This window comes from Platalea leucorodia (assembly GCF_965183815.1).
Source record: "Platalea leucorodia genome assembly, chromosome: Z".
NCBI lineage: Eukaryota > Metazoa > Chordata > Aves > Pelecaniformes > Threskiornithidae > Platalea > Platalea leucorodia.
In genome coordinates, this window is record NC_138858.1 from 93249116 (window position 1) to 93270290 (window position 21175).

General features: G+C 51.0%; 1 protein-coding gene across 1 annotated transcript in view; it reads right to left on the bottom strand.

Annotated features, from left to right (window-relative positions):
* Positions 1 to 17478: 17478 nt before the first annotated feature.
* The window catches only part of LOC309602594 (zinc finger matrin-type protein 4-like), a gene marked incomplete at both ends in the record, with an annotated part of 42851 nt that continues 39154 nt past the window's right edge, over positions 17479 to 21175 (bottom strand). Inside the window, 2 exons of the mRNA XM_082336254.1 lie at positions 17479 to 17491; positions 17960 to 18056. Coding sequence (XP_082192380.1) covers positions 17479 to 17491; positions 17960 to 18056 — 110 coding nt within the window. The remainder of the gene's footprint in view (positions 17492 to 17959; positions 18057 to 21175) is intronic.

Consider the following 21175-nt stretch of genomic DNA (forward strand, 5'->3'; position numbering starts at 1 on the left):
ACTCACAAAGAGCCAGTGTTGTCATATGCTAAATTTGAACTCATTCAGTTATTTACATTTACTATGATAACAACTATGATTACATAAATGGATTGAAGCTCTGGAGTGAAACATCCATCCCACGCCTTTGCTTGGTCTCATTCCTCCAGCCACTTTCTTTATAGCAAATGCTCACGGGGTTTTTTCTGCCTCGTACTGTTCCTTTTGTCCCGCACAGTCTGAGTGGGTGGCTGCAGAAGCTGCAGACTGATTTCAGATCAGCAGCCGCGTCTCTTTTCTTCTGGAGCCGGCGTGATTGAAAACCCCTAATTCTGCGCTGCCTCCCTGCTCACAGATCGCTGAGAGGTTCCTCTTTCAAAATATTGTCACTCAATATTTATGTAGCGTTTACACGAGCGGTGCCTATTCTGGTCTCCAGTCATGCGCCTGCTGCTGTCATTCTGCACAGCAAACGGGGATGCTCCGGAGAGGACTGACAGTGGCTTTCCCCGTCTTCTGCTCTCCTCCCTCCAGAGCAATAGGAGGTAGGAGCACGGGGACCTTCTTTGCTGCTGTAGGAGCTTGGTGCTCCCCCCGTGCTCCTCATCAGGCTCAGCAGGGGCAGCTTTGCTGGCAGAGGAGAATGGAGAAAAAAAGTACATATATCCCCCGGTTCTCCCTTCCAAATGCCCTTTAGTGTCTGTGTCCTTGGGTCCCAGATTAGGAGAGCACGCTTAAAATTTAGTGATGCTAAACCTGAACTTGGCTTGAAGCTGCTCCTCTCTCCCCGGCAGCACTCAGCCCGCTCCCACCACCCGCACTCGCTGGCCCATGGGATTTGCTTTTCCTCCAGCCCCCGACCGCAATTAGTAGAGTCAGGCTGGGGGGGATGTGCTTTTTCCTCTGGATTATTTTTTTCCCCATTTCTCTAGTTTCTCTTTTCATCTCTCCCCTTTCAGTCTTGGCTTTTTGCCTCCAGGCCATTTTCCTGCTGAGCCACGGGAAGGTGGAGCGCAAAACCAGAGCACAGAAAATCACCTCCCAAAGCTGAAAGCGGGGAGAGCCCCGGGAATTGGCTGCGCTAAGCTCTGGGCATCTGAAACAGCAGGGAAGAGTCAAGGAAGGGGATAGGAAAAGCAGAGAGAAAACAAGATAAACAACCTCCTTGTGCTGTGATCTGTGATCTGCAGAAAAGCCATGGGGATGATTTGGGATTAAGCCCTGACAGCAGGGGATGCGAGCTGGAAGCCCCCGGAGCTCAGCTCCCAGGTCACACGTCAGAACATTCCCTTTCCTCAGCCCGAGGACCTGGGACAAGAGCATTGCTGCTTCCGCGGGCTGCCAAAGCGAAGGTGTGGAAAACGCTGCCAGCACGAGGAATCGGTTCTCGGGGCTTGTTCCGAGCCATTCCACAAGCCCCGGCTTGCCGCGTTCCCCCCTGCACGCAGCGCTCCGCGGTGCCCGGCTCCAGCCACCGCCCCGCTGTCCCGGGCACCGCCGCTGCCGTACGGACCGACCGACCGTGAGAGACGGCTCCGCTGCCATGTCCCAGCCAACGGCACCGGGCTGATGCAGCCAACGCCTACGGCAGCTGTGAAATGCCGAAACCTGGAGAGCGAGCGGTGCCGTTGGTCATTACTGGCATTTTAACCATTCCGATGGGGTCAGCTGCAATGAACGGACTCCCAGACTGTGTCAACCTTTTGCCATTTTACAAGTCAAAAACACCCAGTGAAAATGTGCCGTTTAGCCTAGCTTGGAGCTGTCACAATAGGCACAAAATCCTGTCTTACTCTCCTGTTAAAAGATCCTTGTTCTAAGGAAAAAAAAAAAAAAAAGATTAATGAATGCATCCATATGAGCTATTAAGAGAAAAATAAAGGCAGAGATAAAGAAAGATAGAGGCAGAGAATAGTAGATCCTAAAACATGTGTTTTCTGCAATTTCATTCTTTATACAATAGATGCAGTTTCTTTCTTTCCTCAGACGGGAAGGATAGGCTTGACAACCATCTCATCAATAGCAGCGTATAATAACATCTCCTTGCTATTAATATGCAAATTGAAATGCACACACTGATTAAAAACATATTAGACAAAGGCTATTGTCAAAGACCCATGGGCACGCCACGAGGCTCGATTAGCGAGCCGTGGCCCACGGAGGGGATGCTGCTTAGACTGCTCCCTTCCAAGCACCGGCATGGCAAACCAGCCCACGCCATCGAGGCGAGCCAGTTCTTCCCACCACCGCTGCACCAGCATAAGCAAAGCCTCCAGGAAAGGATCTGCAAATCGTCCTCCTGTCTGGGCTTCTTACAGAGACCGAAAAAAATTCACCCAGCTCTGCACTGAAGCTCAGGTCCTGCTGCAGGACCTGCTGCAGCCACCAGCCCCGCTCTGCTGGCGACGCCGCCAGCCCCGCTGGGTACCCGCAGCTCCCTCCTCGTCTTTCCTGGGGAGCCCCATGGCTTTTGCAGCTCCCAGCAGTCGGTCGAGCGAGGGCTGGGGGACAGACGGAGCTGAATGCAGCTCCAGGACCAACGGGCTGGGGATGCATGGAGGGAGGGTGCAGGTGAGGCTGGCCAGGGCCATTAAGGACCCTGCTGCGGCTGGGGCCCTCACAAGCATGTCGTACTGATGACATTAAGCACACTCCTTCACAAGACTGCGTGTGAAAACGGACAAGACCATCATGGAGAGATGTCCAGGATAACTGTTCAGCATCAGCTGCTCATGTTCCGCCCCGGGCCCTTAGCAAACCCCAATCTGCAACCCCTCTGTTGAAGGGTATGAATTCAGGTCCTGGCAAGAGTACAAGCCAGCTGCACTCGGAGATGGTTTTTCGTAGTACTGGCAGGATGATGAGATGCACAAAGGTGCTGGGAAAATGAGGATATGATATAGAGGAGGAATTTTATAGAGTTTGCTTTAGGTCTCCTGTGACTTAGGGTACAAGTAATATGTAAGAAAGCGGTATAAAAGTGCAATACGTTGCTCTGGCTTGAGGAGTTCTGCAGCCATCTCCTGACCCAGCTCCTTAAAGGCAGCAGAACACACTTAGCAAAGACAGACGTCACGGGGTTAACAGGACCAGCTCCATCATCCCTAGTCTGACCCTGGAAACAGAAACTCGACTAGAAATTTTATCCTAAAGTCTTGCAGTCGAGCTCAGTGCAGGAATTTAAGTGGGGAACGCTTTGCAATGTTAATGGTTATTTGCTTTCTCTCTCTTGAGATCCTGAATGTTTAGCCACCAAATTGGGTCCTCCCTGTCTCACAGATCTGGAACAGATCTGGAGGGCGCCCAGTACCACTCACGGCTGGGAGAGGACTTTCAGCAGGTCCCACGCTTGAGGAGTTCAGACGAATCCAGACAAGTGCAGAAAGCTGCTAGCACAGCCAGAAGGAGGAATACAGACTGCCACGTAATTTGAAGATTACGGAAGGTGGTTTTAAAGGTCAGGACTTGCTAATTAAGTTGATGCAATAGGAACTTATCAAAGAAAGTACCACTTGCGTGCTAGGAGCATTCTTCTCCCGTGATTAACTTCTTGGTGTTAAGTAGCGTGTCTCGGGGCAGGGCTGCTTTACACACAGTTGCCATAGAGCAATATTGCCTCAGCACAAGCAGGCAGTTAAAAACCATTTATTATTTGTGCTCTATTATGTCTGAGCATAAACCACTACAGATAGTTAGCGTCTCGCCTCCCGAAACATAACCTGACGTATTTGCACCAGAGCCTGAAGAGCTGTATCAGTATGTGCTACAGAACTCCAATGAAACGTGTCTTAAAGATTACAGTTTTGCTGTTAATAATCACACTTCGGCCGCCTCCCAGTGCCAGTGGCATTCCAGTTAGCACTGCTCCTTAGAAGTGTGTGTGTGTGTGGCAAGACACAACCAGACTGACACTTAATTATTGAGATTTACTTTCTTTACAGAATGTCTTGCACAGAATTTTAAGCCGGGAAAACATTTCGCCAGAACAGACAAAATTAACTTCTGTAATGTATAGATGTTCTGCATGGTTTTTTCTTTTTTAATGAAGGAAATATATGCAAATGTTTTCACCCTTCAATTTGAAGTAACCGTGAGGGATGCAACGGTTGCACCGCATCCATTTTCAAAGATCTCTACTATCTGCACACAGCGTTTAAGCCCGGGCTGGTGTACCAGCCGCAACACCAGAGAAGAGCCTGCAATCTGGAGGCATTTCTGCAGGGATCACTGACTTCCCACTAGGAGATTTGTCTTTTTATGTCTTGCTTTGAAGGCCTAATGAACTTAGGAAAAACAAGAGATTAGAAGGATTTAAGGGACCAAAGCCTGATCGACTGGACCAGGACAATACTGGCAACAAACGCAATGTCGCGCTGCTCGTTCCTCCCATTTGCGACGGGGCCGAGCCGGGGGATGTGACGGGGCATCTCGCTCTCGCTTCGCGTGCCCCTCGCTCGCTGGGGCCGGGCGGCACGGCACACGGCGATCTCCTCCGCAGCGCCGACCCTCCTGCTCTTGCGGACGCACAGCTTTGCACCACCTCTGCAGCGCCACGGGACAAACCGTCTGAAAGCTGCCGGAGTGGCATAAACCCCTAGGTTTTCTGAATTAAAGACATGTTCTCTGTCTTTGGTCGTTCTCTCAGACCAAGCAAGCCAGCAGCTCCAGGCCGAGCCGGGGAGCCAGGGGAGAAGGGCAGACTTGTGCAAGCTGGGTATCGGAGGCTGAGTTCAGCCCAGCTCGCTGCAGCAGCACCAGAGCTGTCGACACACCTGCCTAGGGAAAGAAATTGTGTTTGTGCTGTAATTAATTTGCTGCAATTAGCTTGTAGTGATTACTCGAACACACAAGTGAGATTTTTTTTTTTCACCCCTGCAGCACCCTGGGTGCAGCCTGGGGGAAGGCGCAAAGGCTGCAGGAAGGGAGGATTTGGGGGAAGGAGGCTCAAAAAAGCCGGGCTGCGCAGGCATGAATGATGTGCCCTATTTCCGTAAATCATTCTCTCTGTAAAGAGGCAGTTTAGCTTCAGAAACACTGGCGTCTTATGTTATTACCCAAAACACAATAAATGAAACAGCCCCACAGCTATGAAACCTACGGAGATGCTTGCTCATCTGTGAACAACCCCTTCTCCTCCACACATGAAAGGCATCGATGCAAGAGCACAAATTAATCATATAGAGCTTCTTCAGTATCTTTTACTGTCCCCAGAGAGCAAACAATTAGATTCTGCAGTGCATCTGACCCTTCCCTTCGCAAGAGTAAAGGCCCAAGCACTCCAGGCAGCCCAGCCAGGGCCGAGGCTCCCGAGGAGCAGAGCTCCAGGCAGCCTCCGGCATGCGGAAAAGCGAAGATCTCTCTTCCGACTCGGTTCCTTCTCTGTTGAGATCCCCTTAGCGAGGAGGAGGAGAAGAGAAGCTGCTGGCTGGTGTGCTGCAAAGCACAGACCCGGAGCCCGGCGCAGGGGATAACTCCATTTTGCAGGCACCTCCCCTCTGCCATCAGCTTTCCAACGGGAGAAAGCTGTAGGCGCAGGAGCCTCTGAACGCTCCTGCAATGTAGTATACATAAAAGCAACGCAAATATTGCATATGCAAAGAGAGGCACACAAGCTACCCCACTTGCATATAAAATAGCTTTTAAACCCATAACATGAAATCAGCAAGAGTCGGCGAAGAGGCGAGAGCACTGAAGGGACGAGGTTCTGTGATGAGCTCCGGGGGTTCCCAGCAATATAAGGGAGCAAGGTGAGGGGAAAAATCACATCCAGACAGACTGTATGCTAGAAGCACTCGCAACTTACTTAATTTGTCCCTTTTGTAAGCAGAAGATAATCCTCAAGTATGTAACAGCATACCGTACGTCTACCCGAAACAAGCGGCAGCACCGGTCCGAGTCCGTGCCCGCTGCCCTCACGGGTTGCGTGGCCCAAGCCTGGCGAGCATCCCCCGGCCACCGCCGGCCACCACGCACGGGAGCGGGCAGAGCCTCAAAACCATGAAATGCTAACTCTCCCTCTTGCCCCACACCTCTTAGGCTAAACTAAACCAAGCACAAACAAAACGCCGGATAGACCTTCAAAGCAGGTAATAGAGTGAGTTAAGCACATTTTAAAATTCAGTGTGAATTTTGTGACTGTTTTATGTCTCCTACCTGTCACAGCCAACCCAAACGAGTTAGGGGCTTTGCCCCGCGCTCTCTGTACCCCATCACCCCACCGGAGGGTATCCGTACTCGGTTCCCCAAACACGAAGATGACCAATAGGATCGCTCCGTGCTGTCAAGCCGATTCGCCCAGCTGTTATACAGATGTAGCCCGTCCCTTTGATTGCATGCCAAATGAAGATAAAGCACTGAACATTGCCTATTACGTATTTCTGCCAACAGATTTCATATGTGATGGCAAAAAAACAAAACCCAAAGCCAAAGCCCAGGAGTCTCGTTTCTCCTTAGACTAGCAGGGGTCTGTTCAAGTCTTCACTGCTGGCAGGCAACATAACATGGGCTTCCATGGAGCAGCATTTATTATTGATCTTCCTCCTTATTTAGGAGAATTATTTCTCTTCTCTCCTGAAGATTTGGAAAGAGTCTTCTAAAATAAATCTGTTCAGTTTGGGCTTTTAATTGCCTTTGCAAGGTAAAATAAGCATTTCCACCAACAAAAATAGGTTTGTTTTCATTAAAAGGGTGACCCTAGCAGCGAGGTAGCGAGGGGTTTCAGAGTCCCAGATGAGACGGGAATTAAGAAGGCAGTTACTCAGTATTACCACCGCGAAGGAAAGCCAGAGCAGCTTGCCGTGGCACTGCTGCCTGGGGCCTGCGTCACCGAGCTGCAGCAGGAACGCCCCGCAGCGGCCTGCGGCCCGCGCTCCGCGCCAGCCGGCCACGGAAGATGAGCTTCTTCCCACGCTAGGGAAAGACATGAAAAACAGGACCCTGTCAGCAGCAGATTAAGACTATTTTTCTTCCTCTGGCATCCCAAGGTCCTCTCCACGAAAAGCCTGCTCCTGCTTCATCCCACGGGCTCATTTACAAGTAGAATTGCTTGTAGTGACCGAGTCCTGCAGGTACCAGCACCGGCTTCAGGACAATTACTTCTTAGCACGTGCTGCCTTGTGACTTAATGACTGTAAATATTGCCTTTCCCCAAAATACGGTTCAGCACAGGTTTACAGTGAAGCTGCCTTGATTGCAAATGCACATCTGCCGCTCAAGGCTGCTCTGCTGTACAAACCCTTTGGGTGTTGCTTCCCTCAAAGCGGGACAGATCAAGGTTACTGAGCAGCACCTACAGCACCCTCTGCTACAGAGCTTGCTATCTTATGGGCTACCATCTTATAAATATCCAATAATAGTAATAATTCTATGAATATATAAAATGACATTTGCATCACAACTGCAGTTTTCCAAGTGACGCGCCCAAACATCTCTCATCTGAAACATACGGCGCTGCTCAACACCAAAACGCAGAGCAATACGCTTTGCTTTGCTGTGGTTTATTAAGGTGCAGAGAAGCGGACGGAGGACACAGATTAATCATCTATGTACGATTTGTTCACTTGGCAGAAAATTCACAAACCTGCAGGCCCCGGGGGAGAGCTGTGGATTAAATTAAAAGTTTCCCTGATGCAGAGCCGGGAGCAGCAGGTCGCTGCTCTTCCTTGAGATGCTGGAGAAGTGGATTTGCACCTTGCTGGGATTCCTGGGAAATGAACCGATGGATCCGTACGCATCACTGCTCGCTTCCAAAGACACAAGAGAGCCTCTAGCCGAGTGTGCGCAGAAAGAAAATGTCAAAGCCTGTTATTTCAGAGATGCAGAAGCAGGGAAATGGCCACAGCCTCAGAATTGTGCTGCTACACGTACATAAAACAACCAGATTGCTCTTTAAGAAGGGTGCTTCACCTCTAGCAGCATTCACAAGACGGGTTCTCTGCATGCAAAGTGCACTCACCGAGTCTGTGCAGCAGGGCACAGCGAGGTTTGTTTTGCATTGCTCGTAGTACCTGCGGGAAACTGGATCGTGTTTATTGCAGCTCTTTGCGTTGCAGCGGGTTAGGTAAGAAACCTGGTCTCTTTGTGCTGACTGCAGGAGAAAAACTAAAATCCTCGTGAGCTCCCTCTTTCCAGTGGATAGAGTTACTTTTGTTTCCGCTCCCCTCAAAGCCAGGGAGGAATGAACACCTTCCCTACAGAGGGGCACCAAACTGCTGCAGACCGGGACCCCGCTGGGGTCTGCACAAACAGCGTTCCTCTTAGTTAAGGCTGGCTTTCGGTCCATTTTTTCTCCCTTCAAATCCTTTTAGTTTTTTTCCTCCCTGTGCACAAGGACCCCCCGACCCGCAGTCCCTGCCACGGGGCCCCTGGCTACGGAGCCGTCGGCTGGGGTCCCGCACGGGTGCTGGGACCCCGGCGGGAGGGGCTGCCAGGGACACCCAGCACCTGGAGGGTCTCTAACACACCCAGCGCCCAACGCTCCCTGCAGACCCGACCCTGCCGAGCGCTTTGCCTCTCACAGTGCAAACACGGCTGCGACACACAGGGTTTTCTGATGCAGGGAAAGCCTTCGGGTCCAAACCCTCTGCCCACGCCGCAGGGAAATGAGCTCGGCAGGAGACCCGCAGCTCAGCAGTGCCGGGCTCTGACGGTGAGCGGCTGGGGAGGCAGCGCGGTGCCAGCCGGTGCCTCGGCGGAGGTCTGCCGTTGGCGCGGCTCCCAGAGCGCCGGTCCCTCCGTCCCCAGCTGCGGAGGATTTCTGCCCTAATGCAAAAGTCACCAGTGCGGCAGCGCTGGTAACGCGGGCGTCGAGCCCAGACGCTGGCGAGGATCGCCCTACCGCAGCCATGGCTCCCAGCCTAGCGCTTGCGGCACGGCAAGAGCAGCTCCGGGGGCGTGCAACGGTCGGCCTCGGTGTCCTGAAACCAGCCTCTGCACGCCGCCTCTCCACCGTCCCCATCGCCGGTCCCCAACGCCTCTCCCCGTGGGCGCGCAGGTAACGCGCTCGCAGCCGGTGCTACCCGCGCGGGACGGCCCGGCAAGCTCAGCTGCTGGCGCCGGTCCGGTCCGGTCCCGCCGTCCGTCCTGCAGCTCCGCCGGCGGGCTGCCTGCTCCCGGGAACCGCAGGCAGGCAGAGCAACATCTGGCTTCGGGTTTGCATCGCAAAGTCGATAAAGCGAACGGCTTCCATCTAGCCCGTAGGAATCCTACTGGCAGGAAAAGGATTTTACACTTTCATTTTAGTTTTCTTTGCTCAGTGAACCATTTGTTTCTCTGAAGACAAAGAGGAAAGGAAAAAAGTCATCCGTTATACAATCCCCGTGATTCATTTTTTGCTGCTCTTTATGTGTTGACACAAACCATGCTGGAGAAGGTGAAGAAAGCATGTTTATTTCTGGTTGAAGCCTGATTACATCACTATCATGGATAATGTGATAGAATGATTTTATACTCTTGGGAGAAATCTAAGAATAAATATGAAAAAGTAAAATATTTTGTTTCCGCTGTCTCTGAAGATGAGTGATGATTAAGTGCTGTATTTACAGGATAGTTATCATACTCTAGACTCTGTGCTGAATAAATATTATCTTGAAAGGGTAAAAAAATCCATTGAAATATTTTAACTCACCACAAAATTAAAAAAAAAAAAAAAAAAAAAAATCCATGTGTTTGTCCAAAGCGAAGGTTAGTTACATGTTAATTATCGAATCCACACAGGATCATTGTCCCAGAAAGCATCCTCGCTGACCGGTTCTCCCCGCAGAAGAAGCCGCGGTGCTTTTCCTCGTCTCGACTGACGACCTACTACTGGTTCTTCAGGCTGCAAGACAGAAAGAAAGCAGAAGTCACTCTCCGCCGGCCGCTCCTGCTTCAGAGCTGCTCCCTCTGCTCCTCCTGAGCTCTGCCCGCGCGCCTCGGGTGCCAGCCCTGCCCGGGCAGCCGCCGGAGCCCCTCGCTCCCCGTGGACGGCACCCGCTCCCCGCCGCCGCCTCCTCTCGCGGCCGAAGCTCCGGAGGGATCCAGCGCTGAAAGCAGATCCCAGGCGAAGCAGCACGGCGGCAAACCTGCCAATTTTCTCGTAATGACCAAAGAAATTGTTTATGTGAGCAATGAGGAAACTTCAGCTCTAAAAAATACACAAACAAACTCTTTCTCCCCAAAACATACTTGCAATTTTAAGGGTAGGTTTGTATTATATGAAAGAAAACCGATGTAACCATTTAAAAAAATTGCACTTTCTTTAGGTCTTCAATTTAAATTTGTTTAAGAGCCTAGCAAACCCTGCAAAACTTGCCTTGTTTTCAACCCAAAGCATTTTTGGCCGATGAGGGATTTCTCATTCAGCCAGCACCGGTGATCTCAGGTTTACGCTTTGAGAAATCAGTCCAATGTTTATGCTTTACATTAAAATAATTAATCCGTACACTCAACACCACGAAACAAAGTTGCACCAGCCATGCTGGGGCTTTCAAATTATGGTCAAAACAGAAGATATCAGAGATATCTCTATTTTCCCTTACGTTAAAAGGGAAGGGAGGCAATTTAATCCTATAATGAGAGAGAGTATTACACGCTCTCTCTTCATAGGCAGTATAATTATTCAGCTGCTCTCTAGAACTGAAATAATGACAAATTAAAATACCTTTCAATTCCATCTACCTTTTATAACTATTCATCTTCTGGAGTTATTATCACTCTAAAGGCTTCTTTATATTTTAGGCATCAGCCACTATATGTTACAGAAAGCACAGGGAAATTGCTGCTGCTACCAATAAAAGTGGCAGCCATCAAGGTAAGAACAAAATCATTTGGCTTTGTGGTAAAGTATATGGTACAACTCAATGATTTAATATAATTCCCTGAAATTTATGGGAAATCTTATCTCAAAGAGTGCATTCATTCTGGGAGGAGCTCAACCTCCAAGCACTGGGGACGGAGGCTGGAAAAGCCCAGGGGAAACAGAAATAACTTTTTGCATAAAATCCGACCCAAATGAAGTCAGGCCAGGAACTGCCAAAGCCGCCTTCTAGTCCTGTCTGCTGCTTGCTAAACTTCCAAAGCCCGCAGAGCAGGGACAGCCGCAGACGGCGCCCGGGGAGGACAGACAGACGCCCAGCGAGCGCCCGGGACCTGCCTGCGCCGCTCCTGCTGCGCGCGCCTTTGCTACGGCAGCTCCCGCAACCAGGAACGTGCTTCAGCCACGACGGGCTGCAAATATTTGTTTACGCCTTCTTAAATAGATTGAAAAAAATATGGAAATGCAATCGTGGGGAAGGGTGACATTTCCCCAGGCACGAGATTTACAATATTTTGATGAGCTCCCATTTCTGAATAGCCAAGCAGCTTATGTTAATAAATACTCTTCCAATTAGACATCTGTGTTGTCAATCAGAAAAAAAAACCAAAACCCCTCATAGGCACCCAGCCTGCTGTCATTTGCTCCTCGGCAGGCCGTTAATCATCTGGGCTTTCACAGGGTGCAACCCAATGACCAGGAAGATCTTCAGAGCAGCCTTCCAAACTAGAAGCGACCATCCTCGACCCCCAGGCGCTCCTTTGGCTGATACCGCACCCCACCGGCACCTTTAGACTCCTATAGAATCAATTTTACCCCAACGATAGCTGCAGGGTTGGGTCCCCTCTCTGCAAAAATCCTAACATTAATCAGAAAGCATGAGTCTGAAAGGGAAACCTTGATGTGTATTAGCATCTATGAATGTGTAAATGAGCGGTTATAAAGCCCCAGAACACGTTTGCGAGCTCTAGATGTGGCAGAGAGGTCTGGCTGATCAAAGAGACAAAATAAAGGCGAGAAGATAAAATTCTTCTTTATGGAAGTGGGAATCATTATCCCCATATAGTCAGACTCTTAATTACTAGGGCTGGATCTCAGCCTCCGATCGCTGACAGCCAGACCGGCGGAGGATAGCTCACAGCTCTTGCTATCCGGCACATTATTATAGCGTTTGATGTATTTGCAGCCAGCCCAGAGATGGCATTTACATCAAATGTGGGTCTGGGCTCTGGTGCTCTGCCAACAGCATCTTTGGTCCTTTCATCCGCAAGCCCCTGAGGAGCTACTTCAGGCCCGGACCCGGGCCCTCCGGTGCATCCTTCCCAAACACAGCGATTTTCTCCTGGACACGGCGATGAACACAGCACCCTGTCCCCAGTCCCACCGCCCGCGCGGGCTGATTAAAGGAGGGAAGCGCTTTTTGCAAAGCCCTCAGTTAATATTCCACACGAGCGTTTCTTTGACCCAGAATCTGATTCTCCTCCGGCTTCTTTCACAGCTCCCCCGGACTTTAATTCTCTGTTATTTGTTGCAAATCACTTTTAGCAGTGATTCTTCATCTTTCCAGTTTACACAAACCAGAAGAGAGGGAAGTTTTGTTTCTTTCAGCCTACGGTAAGCAGTAAGGACCAAGGCTGGCACGTGATCCTCTCCCAATATTTCAGAGAGAACGTGCCCTCACTCCTGCAGCTCCTCGCGAGCCGGTGTTTCGGCTGCCACCGGTCCCCATAGAAACGGAGCTGCTGGTGCTGACCGCGGTCCAGCCGAAGCGGGCGCCAGCACCGCCGCCTGCCTCGCGCCTTGCCCGTCATCCTGCTGCTCTTCTGCTCATTGCAGGGAGGAGGAAGGCAGAAGGGGAGATTAAAAAAAAACCCCACTTCTATTTCTGGAAAGCAAGTCAAACAATGACTCAATCATCTCTACACAGTTCATAAATCCCTAATTAAAGGTTTAGTGCTCCTCCCCGCTGCAGATGTTCCAGCGTCCAGCCACATTTCAAAACCTGCTTCTGTGCCGGCGTGCGTGCACGCAGCCGCCAGCGTTGCTTACCCGAGCCCCGGACTGGAGCTCTTGCTTTCCTGAGGCGTTTAAAAAGCAGCCCTCGCTCAGCTGCTCCGCGTGAACGCACGCTCCCGTCAGAGCTACGATGAACACTGCCTGACCCCTGCCGCACCCAGCCTGGATGCCGGATTTGCGATGCCTTGAAGGAAATATTCTCCCCTCTCTGACTCAGGCCCCAATTCCTGACTTTACAACAGGATAAAAAAAGGATGCATTTTTCCTTTATTTTCAAATATACAGCTTAAAGTACCTGCACCCTGCAGAAAAAACTGGGAGCTAGTAGATATTATCTTGCTTTGCATATTCATGGGCCAGAGGGATAAGGACTAGCTCAATATTAGCTACCTCCTCCTGCATCTTTTATTCAACACCAAAATACCAGCCAAGACACCTTCAGCTTCCCCCCCGCCTTTTGCCCACCTTCTGGTCAAACAAAGTCAGTCGGAAGCGTTGCGGGGAGCCCCCGAAGCTCCTGTAAATACCCAGCTAGGCGCTCCCCACCAGGCACCCCCAAAGGAGGAACAGGTCGGCGGCAGGGTACGCAGCCTTCGACTCCTGCCGAGCTAACGGAGCTCCGGCACCACCAGCGCCCGCGCTGAGGAGCGGTGGAGGTCCAAATAACACGGCCTGCTAAGCAGTAGTTCAACGGCTGCTATACAGCGGGTTATTTAAAGCAACTCCAGCAGTGGCTCGGTTGTGTGTTGCTCTCTGGAGAGCTCTCAAGAACTATAATAAATATCCACAACTTGACTCATTCCTCATAAAAGTTCTCCTCTCCTAAAGCAGCTTTTCCAAAAACTCATCTGCCCGGTATTTTTTGGGTGCTATCAGCTTCCAGCCTGCAATCACCTTCCCTGCTAACCTGTCCCACAGCAAAATCCCTTTCCTTTACAAACTGCTTCCCCTTTTTTATTTTTTTTAATTATATGAAGCACGACAGCTACATAAAATGTTTTGTTGCCTTGGCAACTGCAATCCACTGGCTTCAGACTGAGTTATGGGGAAGAGAACAGTCTTGACACTAACCAGCAATAATGAGAACAGCAAAAACCAGTGGGCAAAACACTGGCCAAGGGCCGCAGGAGGGCTGGGTTCCTCCCCCCGCAGCCCACCCCACAGCACCTTGCCTCACCCCGCACTCGAGAGCCGAGCCGCTGCGATGGCCCAGCCTCGCTCCGGGACAAAGCAGCGCTGGAAACTCGGCAGAAGTACCAGGTCTGGATTTCCAAATTCGCTTTCTTTGTATAGAAGAGGTAACCGCTTGTGGAAAGCTACAAAAATATAGATGCAGCCCTGTCAAAATCTGTTGTGTTTCTACTGCCCTGCACATCCCTTTGCCTTGGAAGCAGGGCTGAGCTGAGGGCACGTGTACCTTCAGTCACTCGTACAATAGTCAAGCCACGGTGCAGAATAACTTTTCACGATGCATTCACTTAAAGCAATAGAAATTAAGATTTCTTCATCTTTGCACTATAGACAATTTCCGTAGTCAGGAACATGAGCTGTACGAACTGTCTTACCTTCCCGAATGCTTTGCTACCTTCTGTTATCACAAGCGCCCAAGCTGTGCAGCCGGCTCTGGACAAACACCGTGTACAAGGTCATCTCCGTGTATGTGGCAAAGAACCACAGTCGTGAGCCGTCGTCGTCCCCCGACTCATTCTGGGCCTGTATCTCTGGGTCCGGCCACATTTAGCGGCACACATGGCTGCTACAGACCCCTTCGACTGGGGGGGATAACTGATTCGGGATAAAAGACATGGGTAACTCATTCCCTCAGTCCCATATAGAGGACAAGGAAGCTGCAAACCCAGCTTTAAACAAGGAGAGTAAAATCTGGTTACATACTAATTAGAGGGTGGGAAGAGCTTTTGTTGTGCACAAACCCAAGCTGCCAATCTATTGTCTCCCATGCTTCTGCGCTTTCCTATAGGCGCCGGAGAGATCTCTGCTGTGCTCGGATGCTTAGCCTCAAAGAAAATTGTGTGAGAATCAACAATGGATGGAGGAAATAGAATAATCGGAACAATTTCCCATAGAAATTGGGCAGACGAATGTCTCTAATTGGCATTCCATTATTACATTTGTAACATACTTTCTTTTGAATTTATTACTTACTTTCCTCTTGTACTGAATGCCCGTGAAAATCTCTCGGGACCAGATTTAAGCCATTATGAATAAATGATAAGAAACTAAATTTAGAAAGACTGATAAGAATATTAATTTGCAAAAGAGGAAGGTCCTTAAAAAAAAAAAAGCGGGAGTCCTGCAGGCTTCTGCACCACCCTGGTGTTCCCTGCACAGGCTGCCTCGATCCGCACCGAGATGAAGGAGAAATGGGCCTTCCTATTGATAATTTATGTGTTTTAGAGCTCGGGAATGCTCTAGGAACGCCTGCGAGTGCCACTGAGCCTCGACGCCAACACAGTGCAATGCTGTTTGGGTTGCTGGCGTCCCAGTGAGACGGGCTGGGACCCCGGGAGCCTCTGCAAACCAAGCGCAGCCCTCCCCGCACCGCCTGCTCCTTCCTTCCTCACCGCCCCGTGTCTTCAGGACAGTATTTGTATTTGTGTGCCCTGCTGCTTTATCGTCACCCCCCCGGTTCCCTGGCGTTTCTGCTCTGGAGGAGTCGCTCTCGCGAGTTTGAGCACGGCGGGAGGATCTTCTGCCGAACAGCAGCAATCCCCCCCCCGGAATGGGGATTCCTCCGTTTCCCCATCCTACAGCCTGGCCTCCAGCCATGCACGCTCAGTCGGGGAGCTGGGGGTCTTCTCCCCGATGGGCAGCAATACAGGGATGTGAATTACTGTCTCAACTCTTGCCGATTCTTTACCCAGGTATTCCCTTCAATCCCGAGCTCTGCAGCGCACGCGATCCCTGTTAGGCTCCTACTCCAGCTACAGAAAGAGATGAAGCAGAAAGATCCTTTGTCTTTGCAATTTTTGTCAGAAGAAAACATTTGGGAAAGCAAGAGATGCAGAAGGAATTCTCTGTCTGCAGAATTGCCTAAGTGCGGAGATGACGCTCTGCTAATCGCAGATGATGGAAAAACAAAACAAAGCAGGAGGTGTGGGCATGAACCAGAGGGTGCGAGGCACTCTCCCGACACTGCAAAGAAGTAGCGCATCTTTTCTGCACATCTCTATTTCCCGTCCATAAGGCTGCTCTGATTTGAAATGAACTCTTTATCCTTTGCAATAATACCAGCAGCAACAAAAGCAATAATAACACAAACTCAGAAGGACTGGCAGGGGAAGGATAAATTACAGCTCTGTGCCCGGGCAGCACACCACAGCTGCTCTCATTCCAGGTGTCCGACGGGAAGAGCTCTCAGCCATATTTTCCAGCAGTGGAAGTTTGTTGCACCGGGTACGGGCACGGACCCCATCCGCACTGTCCCGCACGCTGCGCACGTAACGCGGAGAGCGGGGACGCCCCATCGGTTAGATGAAAAAGAGAAAGAGAGATGGAGGCAGTAAAGGACTCCCCGAAGGTCCCAGATTGCTCGTGGCACAGCCCAAAACCACGTCTCGCTTGCCTGACGCCAGCCCTCTTCTCCACCAGCCCTCTAGACTGGGAGGTGTGCTGGATCACCGCGGCCGCTCCACCTCTCCTTCCACTTCACCCGTCCTTTGCACGCAGGGGAGGGAGGACGCCACCTCATTAGGAAGCCTCACGCCATCAGTTCCTTCTGCTAATTGAGATCTGGAACATGACTACACACTCAGGCCCAGAAAGGCTAGCATTTGGAAGACATTCAAATGCTCCATGAATAAATAGCATAGAGCTAATGTGAATAATACCGTGAATCTTTGAAGGTCTAACATCAGCTGGGGAAGGTCTGCACTTATCCTTTGGTAGCTTAAGCAAAATTAGACGTTAGTACTTACTGCTGGTTCTGATCGTCCTGCCTCATCTGTCAGACTGCCCGTAAAGCTACCTGAAGTATTTCAGTAACTAATGACACCTTTTATATCCCTCTTCTAATCTGGGCAGTCCTGAGTCCTTCAGCCAGAAACAGTTCCCAAAGCTCACATCTAAGTGTATTAAGAGAGATTAGTTCATTAATCTACTCTCTGGTACCATGTATCTTTATCACTTCATTTTAATAATTTGTACTAATTGACAGAGCAGACTCCCTCCAAGTCTCAGAGTTGGGTAATACAGAATTGCTCTAAATCGCAGCATAAACATTTTCACTTGGAAACACCTAATCCCATTACACTCCCGGTGTCTCTTCGGAGGTTTAACACATGAAAGAAGCTGCAAACTCGGTCTCATTAAGCACAAATGCTTGTGGCATCAGGGCCAGGCATCGTTAATGTCTTGGGTCACTGCTGCCCACTCCTTTATCCGTCCCAAACCGCTCAGTCTGAGGAGAGGACGGGCATATGTTGGGGTTCCCCGCCATCCTCTGCCGTGGTTCAGTGGGGAGGGACAGCAAACCTATAACCCGGCTGAGGACACGGGGAGGAGGTGTGCAAAGCTGTAAGGTGCTTTGTGCTGCAAACGCATACGGCGCTGTCGCGAGTACGAGTGCTCCTGCCCAAAAGCCGACAACCTAAGAAGGACAAGCTGAGGCCGAGGGGCGTCCCTGAGGACGTGCGGAACGACAGCCATGTCCCGAGGTTTCCTGAGAAGGGGGGCTAGAGGAGGGGCCTGCGGGAGAGAAGGAAGATGTTCAGGAAAGCAGGACATCCCCTTAACACACTGCGCCTCTCCAGGCAGGAGCCCCTGTCCCCGGGACATCAGCAGGCTCACGACTCCCCGGCCCCAGCCGAGCCTGCAGGATTATCCAGGCAAACCCCAGGCAACCAGGACAAACGTCCAGCGGCGCGACGCAGCAGGCTGCGCGGAAAGCGGGATGAGCTGACAGCAGGGCTCCGCCGGGGCATGCTGCGACTGGCAGGAAACTCAGAGCAAACAGCCCGCTCCGCTTCGGTGGGACGCTGGGAAGCCCATCTGGGCTGTCTCAAGCCGGAGCTGCCTCCCATATCTGTGTTTGCAAAACACCCAAAGCTCCTCAGATGACAGGGTTATCGGAGTGTAAAGCATTATAATATATATATTCATCTAGGCAGACACAGACAGACAGGAGGCCACCGGGAAAAGCACAAAGATACCCACTTGGTCTGATGTTTGGAGCCCTTCAGGTGCGCGTGGTACTGCTCTATCGAGTTCAGGGTGACGTTGCAGATGTTGCACGTGTAGCTGCGCTTCAGGCCTGCAAAGGAAACCCAGAGTCATCAGCTGTGCAGCGCCCTCAGCGCCTTTCGCTGTAGGCTGAGGGCAAGCTCAGGGCTGCAGCGGGAGGAAAAACCCCTTCGTGCCTGGGCTACAGACTGTTCAGAATGAAAATGGCAGCTGGAAAGCACAAATGAGTGAAAATGCCTGAAGAAAGGGGGGGGGGGGGAAAGGGCGGGGGGGGGGGGGAGCATTAGTCCTTGCCCCCAGCAAACTTCTAATTAATTAGAAGGTACTCAGATCTCAAATTTCATTTCCAGTTTCCTAGACATTTCTCTTTACAGTAACCCATCTATTTACTTTTCCAGGCCAGGGTATCCAAGCGTTAGTGAAGCCTAAAGGAATATTTTTAAGAGGCACAGAGCGAGCAGAACCAAGCAGGGTTCAAAGGCAAATCCCTCCGGGAGCCCACGGTCCCCGCAGTTCGCCAGCGCTGGCATCCCTCTCCCGCGGCTTTCTACAAAGCATCCCTGCGCTCCGACTAACGAGCACACGAGGCCCCGCTTATTCCTCTGGTTTTTTGGTGGCGAGCACAATTCAGGGCGCTTCTGTGTATTTAAGGAGCCAGATCCCTTAGGAACCTTTTTTTTTTCTCCAGAGGGATCAACTCTGATGTATCCACCGAAGCGGACGGCCTTTGCTGAACACCGCCGCTGATCTCCGAGAGCCAGGGACTCGGCAGCCTTCGTCTGAAGGTCAAAGCTGGAAGCCTGGCGCGGGTACCAGGTGCCCATCCAAACGCTGGAAGCCAGGAGCTCATTCGCCCGACGGATTTACTCTTGGCTGCAATACCTGCCTGCAGCCTCTGACCGCAAAGCAGCCCTTGCTTTGCTAATTTTAGCCCTTCACAGATACAATAACAACTATTTATAAAGCTGTTGCTCTTGCTGCTGGCCAACTGAGTACCACTGAACTAGAAATAACGTCGCAGTGGGTTCACAGCAGAGATGTTATAAGCAACTTTTGTTGTTGGTTTTGTTTTGGGGAGGTTTGGGGGCTTTTGTTTGGTGGTTTTTTTTTTTCTTACCTTCTAACCAATCTCTTAGCTGCCTCTGCTACTTTCCACTTCATTGGCTATTTGATTGCCACAGTTAACAGGTGATTTTCCAAGTAAATCTACTGCGTTTTATTTTATTGCTCTGTAAATTGCAGAGAAGGTGACCCTAAGGGCAGCAGTGCAGCTGGCTGAGCAAGCGGACGCGAGAGCAGACAGCGCAGGCGACCGCGCCGGACGCCGGAGAAGCGCGCAGGTCGTACGCGCGCAAGGTTTAGCTCCTGCTAGCAAAAAGGAGACGCGCGGTGCCAGCGGCGCTCAACCAGACCACACAAACACCCCCAGAGCAACAGAAACGGGGACTACGGCCCGTCCCACTCTCTGGGAGATGAAAAGGCAAAAGCTGCACCCTCGGAAGGGGCGGCTGGCCGACGGGAAAGACCCCGCGCGGAGCAGCACCCGCGGCTCCCCGCGCGGGAAAAGCGCGTGGGTTCAGCAGCCTTTCTCTCCTAATTCACTGCTCTGCCTCTGGGCACAGATTGCGGGGAAGAAAAAAAAAAAACAGGCAATTAAGCATGGTCACACACATCTCAAACAGACGCTGCAAAGCGATTTATAGGCAAAGTCGCAGAAACAGTCTCTCGGCGCATTCAGTGGAAAACGTCGGAGCTGAAGAACTAAACCCAACAAAATCAGCCTGGGCTCTGCCTGTTCAGCTGAGATCAAACCGCACATCTCCGGGACATCCACTGCAGCCACGACGTTCACTCCCCCAGGAGCGTGCGCGCACAGAACGTGAAGAGGCGACTGTGGGATGATAATGGCAGGCGCTGCCGACAAGAGAACGATAAGAGAAGAGCCACCTTTCTCTGTGTGCAACTCAGAAATGTCTCCAAACTGTATGCCACTGACTCATGTAAGGTAAAAAAAGCACGAGACAGATGATTTATGGATATAATAAAAATTGCTCATTTAAAAATTGTAATAGCTTTTACATTGCTACCAAAGTTCAGTTTTTTTACTGGAGATTGATACTCGGGCTGGGACAGTTATTACAGCTTTTCTTCCGATACCATCCTTTCCACTCCCTGTTATTTCAGACCTTGCAATGCAGCGAATTGCCCTGGGGGGGTCCCGGGGAAGGGGGAGGAAGGTCAGGGTTAAAGAAGCCGTCCAGGGTTACGGATGCAATCTCTGCGCCACGCAGCCCGAGAAGAACAGTCGCCTGAGGTGCCCAGAGAGACACCCGAAACGCTATTCTTGACACTATTTATTGTACCAAATCGGAAAATGATTTCTTCGTCGTTTAACATCTCAGAATTATAATGTAATGACTTAAGGCCGAGAGTATTTTCAGTTCTCAGCAGGACAAGGAAATCAAGACTTTGCCGCCTCTGAAAAGCTGAAAATCTAAAAATAGGAACCCAGCAGACAGGCAGCAATCAGAACGGGAGGTGAAGGAGAAAAGGCCTTTTCCCAAGACAGTGTGCTGCCCGCTGGCTGCTGCAAGCGCCTGGTATTATTTTTGATTCGTGTCAGTTTAGATTTCCTGGGAAAACGCAGGGCTCGGTCCATTTTGGAGGCATTTATTCTTAGTGCCCCGGTGCAGCCCTCCCTCCCTCCGGAGGGGATATTAGCCTGCTTGGCACAGGAGAGACCGAGTAATTATTTACACACTAATGTTCTAGTTTGCCCTTCTAGATGGGTTTTCACCCAAAACGTTCCTCAATGACTTTTGCAATCACAGAAGAACACGATGCTGCTGGGGAAGCTCCTCCACACCTGCAAAAGCTGCAAAAGCCGATTTTTGGGTTTTTTTAAATTTCTTTCTCCTTCCCGAAGGAAGTGACCTGGCCCAAGAGACAGCCGCTAGCTGGGTTCAACATCTTTTTTTTTGTGGGAGAAATGAGAAGTCTCTCTTACAAACTACAACAGCAACACCACCAGTTCCTTGCCCTTCTGCATGACGGGATGTTTCCAGTCCCTGGGCCGGGGCAGCGTCCCGGCCGCCGGCGTGCCCTCAGCAGGACCCTCGCCGGGCCCGGAGGACCGGGGTGGCATCGCAGCCCCGAGGGGTGAAAACCCGGACCCCGAACCGCCCGCCC